General features: G+C 29.3%; 1 protein-coding gene across 1 annotated transcript in view; it reads left to right on the forward strand.

Moving 5' to 3' along the window:
- The first annotated feature begins 843 nt into the window (after nucleotides 1–843).
- LOC108551538 (collagen alpha-1(I) chain) overlaps nucleotides 844–4,032 on the forward strand; it is a 17,223-nt gene continuing 14,034 nt past the window's right edge. The window contains exons 1-6 of the mRNA XM_017905745.1: nucleotides 844–1,037; nucleotides 1,518–2,004; nucleotides 2,108–2,364; nucleotides 2,461–2,692; nucleotides 3,009–3,292; nucleotides 3,366–3,519. Of these exons, the coding sequence (XP_017761234.1) occupies nucleotides 1,011–1,037; nucleotides 1,518–2,004; nucleotides 2,108–2,364; nucleotides 2,461–2,692; nucleotides 3,009–3,292; nucleotides 3,366–3,518 (1,440 nt within the window). The 5' untranslated portion in view covers nucleotides 844–1,010 and the 3' untranslated portion in view covers nucleotide 3,519. The remainder of the gene's footprint in view (nucleotides 1,038–1,517; nucleotides 2,005–2,107; nucleotides 2,365–2,460; nucleotides 2,693–3,008; nucleotides 3,293–3,365; nucleotides 3,520–4,032) is intronic.

Consider the following 4,032-nt stretch of genomic DNA (forward strand, 5'->3'; position numbering starts at 1 on the left):
GGTTTCCTTTCCTTGAAATTTAACAGAACTCTAAGTTTAGAAAATAATCTATGTATAGAATGTTTTCATGTTTCTTCGTCGATTTTATTGATTTACATTGATACAGCGGTTCTGTTCACTATTAACTTACTCCCGTTTAACTGTTTACTTTTTCTATGCGAAGAAAATTCTCTTCCGCCCCAGACTGTTATATCTCAATGGACGGTTTATTTAGTTTCCTGTAGTGTTAAACAATGCGTGGATGAAAATGAACGTAGGCGATAATGTGCGCGTGCTCGCATGTAACTATTGCACCAATTAATTGCGCAACTTTTAAACGATAATTTTAATAGAGCTAGTTTATAATTTATAGCGTACCGCTCTCTATAAAAATGGAAATATTCTGTTCAATGTTAATTTTCAAACGTTTAGATACATGTACATGTATAGAATTAAATATCGCAATCCATAGTATTCATTCAGGAGAATTACCTATGGTCATCATATTTTGATAAGTAAAATATAAAAATAATTGTACATTTATTACTTTAAAAAATAATATTAATTATTAAAATGATTTTTTATTATTTCAAACCAGTATTGGTTTTAAGCTTATGTTCATCTAATACATGTCAATGAAATGTCGTATAAAAAATGTATTACTTATCAGTTATGTATTGAGTATGTACATCACACGATCGCTTTCTTATAATTGGTTGATTACCAAGTGCAATAAGTTTGAATTCGCGCGTTTTCTACATTATGACTGTACGTCATTGCAGTAACTGTAAAGAATTTGAGTATTCATGCGCAAGCGAAACTATCGCGTGTTTAAACTGCGACACATATAGTTTGTGCCGCATTGCACAGTTCAAGCTGGAAACGTCAGCACTCTAAATAGAAATGTTTTAAGAGAAGTAGTACTAGGGAAGGTACGGATCTTTTTGCATACGCAGTATTTGTTATTTTACAGTTTTATATTAAAATACAAACGTTTGTTTGTACTTTTGATATAATATCAAACATCAAAAATGTCATCTGAACCGATTTTAAATCCCGTAAGTATTTTTTTCGTCCATTAGAAACATATTTGATCTATTAAATCCAGCAAAATCATTATCATTGATCAGTAAGAATAATTGTAATGCTGATATAATCGCAATATAGTGTAGTTTATCGATACATTAATTCGACTTTTATTAAATATAATAAATTACATGCAATTTTTTATATAATTTTAAAGATGATACTATATAATTTTAAAAAATATTTTAAATTTACATCAAATGTCAATTTAAAAAATGAATCAAATATCATAAATAATTAATATTATCTATTATAGTAGTAGTCATGTATTATAGTATATATGTATAATATAATATGTACTTTATATATATGTAGAAAGATATTCCTGTTTCTTTCTAAATTTTGAAGAAATATAAAATAATTAAATTTATGTAACAATTAGTTTTTAAGCATAACATTCTATCTGTAACATTTAAAAATATATTAAATAGTTCTCTTGTTTTTTTTAATAGCCTATTCCTTACGTGGGAGCCATTGAAGGTGGTTTAATACCTGGAAAAATGGTAAAAGTTCAAGGGAAAGTTCCTACTGATGCTGTGCGTTTTGCTGTGAATTATCAATTGGGACCTTCATTAAATCCAAGGGATGATATAGCCATTCATGTTGCACCACGGTTTCCAGAAGGTTTTATTACCAGAAATCATATAGAGTCAATGACTTGGGGTGCAGAAGAAAATACAGGTCCTATGTGGATACAACCTGGCCAAGAATTTGAAATACTTCTTTTATGTGATCATACATGTTATAAAATTGCCATAAATGGCAGACATTTTACAGAATTTGTTCATCGATTACCATATCAAAAAGTAACACATTTGGTTATTGATGGTGATGTAGAAATACAATCTATCATATATGAGACTGTTGCCATTGATCCACCTCGTTCTCCTAGAGCTGTTTCTGCACCAGATGTACCTGCTGCTAATTTTGGACCACCACGTAATTAAACTTTTTATATATATATTTTTAAATAACAAAATAAATAAACAGTTTTTAAACTATCTTACTAAATAATTTTATAGTTAATTCTATATAATTTTAGCACCTGGTGGGTTATATCCTACAATAGGTTCAGGTGGATATGGTCCACCACCTCCAGCTCCTGGTTATGGTCCACCACCACCTGTTAATGCATATGGTGTACCTGGTTATAATCCTCCAAGACCATATGAATATCAGCCTGGACCTGAAAAGCCTGAGGAACAAGATGTGTTTGGTGGTTGTTTAGATAAAGTTGGCCTAGCAATAGGTGGATTAGTTGCAGCAGGAGGCATAGCAGCAGCTGCACATGCTATGAGTGTACATAAATTTAATAATTATAAATATTTTAGTGATAATAATATATAAGATATGTTAAATATATAATAATATATAATATTATATATAATCTTTTAGAAAAAAAAAGAAGAAACTGAAGAAAATCATGAAAAATCTGATGCTTCTAAATCAAAAACTGAAAGTGAAGGTGGTTTGGGAAATCTTGGATCTCTTGGTGTAGCTTTAGCAAGCAGCTTAGTGAACAATGCTTTAAGCAATTCACAGGCACAGCAAGGCTATCCACCCCAGCAATCAAGTGGTGGTGGTGGTGGTGGTGGTGGTGTATTAGATTCTATTCTTGGAGCATTAGGTTTGACATAAACATATTTTTAAACAAGCTTGATTAAATTTTGATATAATATATTTTTTATAATTTTTAAAACTAAAGATATTCATATTGTAATTTGCTCACAACTGTAGATTTGAATTAAATGATTAAGTGTTATAATACTAGATAATGACATAGATGGCATCATATGTTATAACCTATATTTATATTAAAGGTCATCATAAATCAATGAATCACGATAAATAAATAATTAGACAAATTTGTATTTAAAAATGAAAAGTTATATATTTTATAATTAAATTCTAACATACTATAGTTATATAATGTATTATGTAAGGTGGTAGTGGAGGTAGTACTGCAGCGCCACCTCCTTCAAGTCAGCCAAGTGACCCATTGACAGGAGCTTTAGGATCCATCATTGGCGGTGTCCTTGGAGGTGGTGGAAATCAACAATCAAATTATCAACCATCAGGAGGTTATGGAAATTATCAACCTTCTGGTGGATATTCTAGTCATCAACCAAATTCAGGTTCAGATCTGATATCTGGATTAGGATTGCAATCAATCGGTTCTTCTTTGATTAATTCTGCTTTAGGAGGTCTTACAAAACATAGTAAAGATGTAAGTATTAAGTACTTCAAAAATTGTACATATATAAATTAATCTGATTGCATAATTATATTTTTGCATACAGAAGGAACATGGAGAAAATCGTTCAGTACCTCCAGCTTATATACCAAGTTCTCCACAACCTATGCAACCTCCTGTTTCTTCTGATAGTTCTGCTGCTGCAGGACATAAATTAACAGCAGATGAAATTTCAAAAGGCCTAGGTTTGGATGACTAATGTAAGTTAAGATAAAGATTCATATAAAATAATATATGCAATGAAAGATTTATGCTCTCTTATTATTATATAATCTAAGATGATTAGTATTCTAAATATTAACAGCTAAAATATTGCAAATTTATGCACACTATGACTGTATTAGGGTTGTTTAATGTAAAAAGCAGCTAATTATATTTTTAGCATAAAATATTTTAATAAACAGCAGCAGGAAATGTAATACAAATTGCGCGAATCTCATGCTAGAGAAATTGATATTTTTGTATATAGATTGTTTATTTAAAATAAATTCGCTCCAATTATACTTTCCCAGAGTATTATATACTTTAAGCAAATTATGAAATTATAAATTATGAATAGAATGAAGTAAAATATTTATAATACAATGTTTCTAAGCTTTTTAGTTAGAAATTTATAAACAAGTTAATATTTTTAAAAATTTATTATATTTTTATAAAGTTACTCATATGCCTTAAATGCATTAACATATTGAAAAACACTTTATTATTTATTT

Source organism: Eufriesea mexicana, unplaced genomic scaffold (assembly GCF_001483705.2).
Source record: "Eufriesea mexicana isolate 0111107269 unplaced genomic scaffold, ASM148370v2 scaffold4395, whole genome shotgun sequence".
In the NCBI taxonomy this organism is placed as follows: Eukaryota; Metazoa; Arthropoda; class Insecta; order Hymenoptera; family Apidae; genus Eufriesea; species Eufriesea mexicana.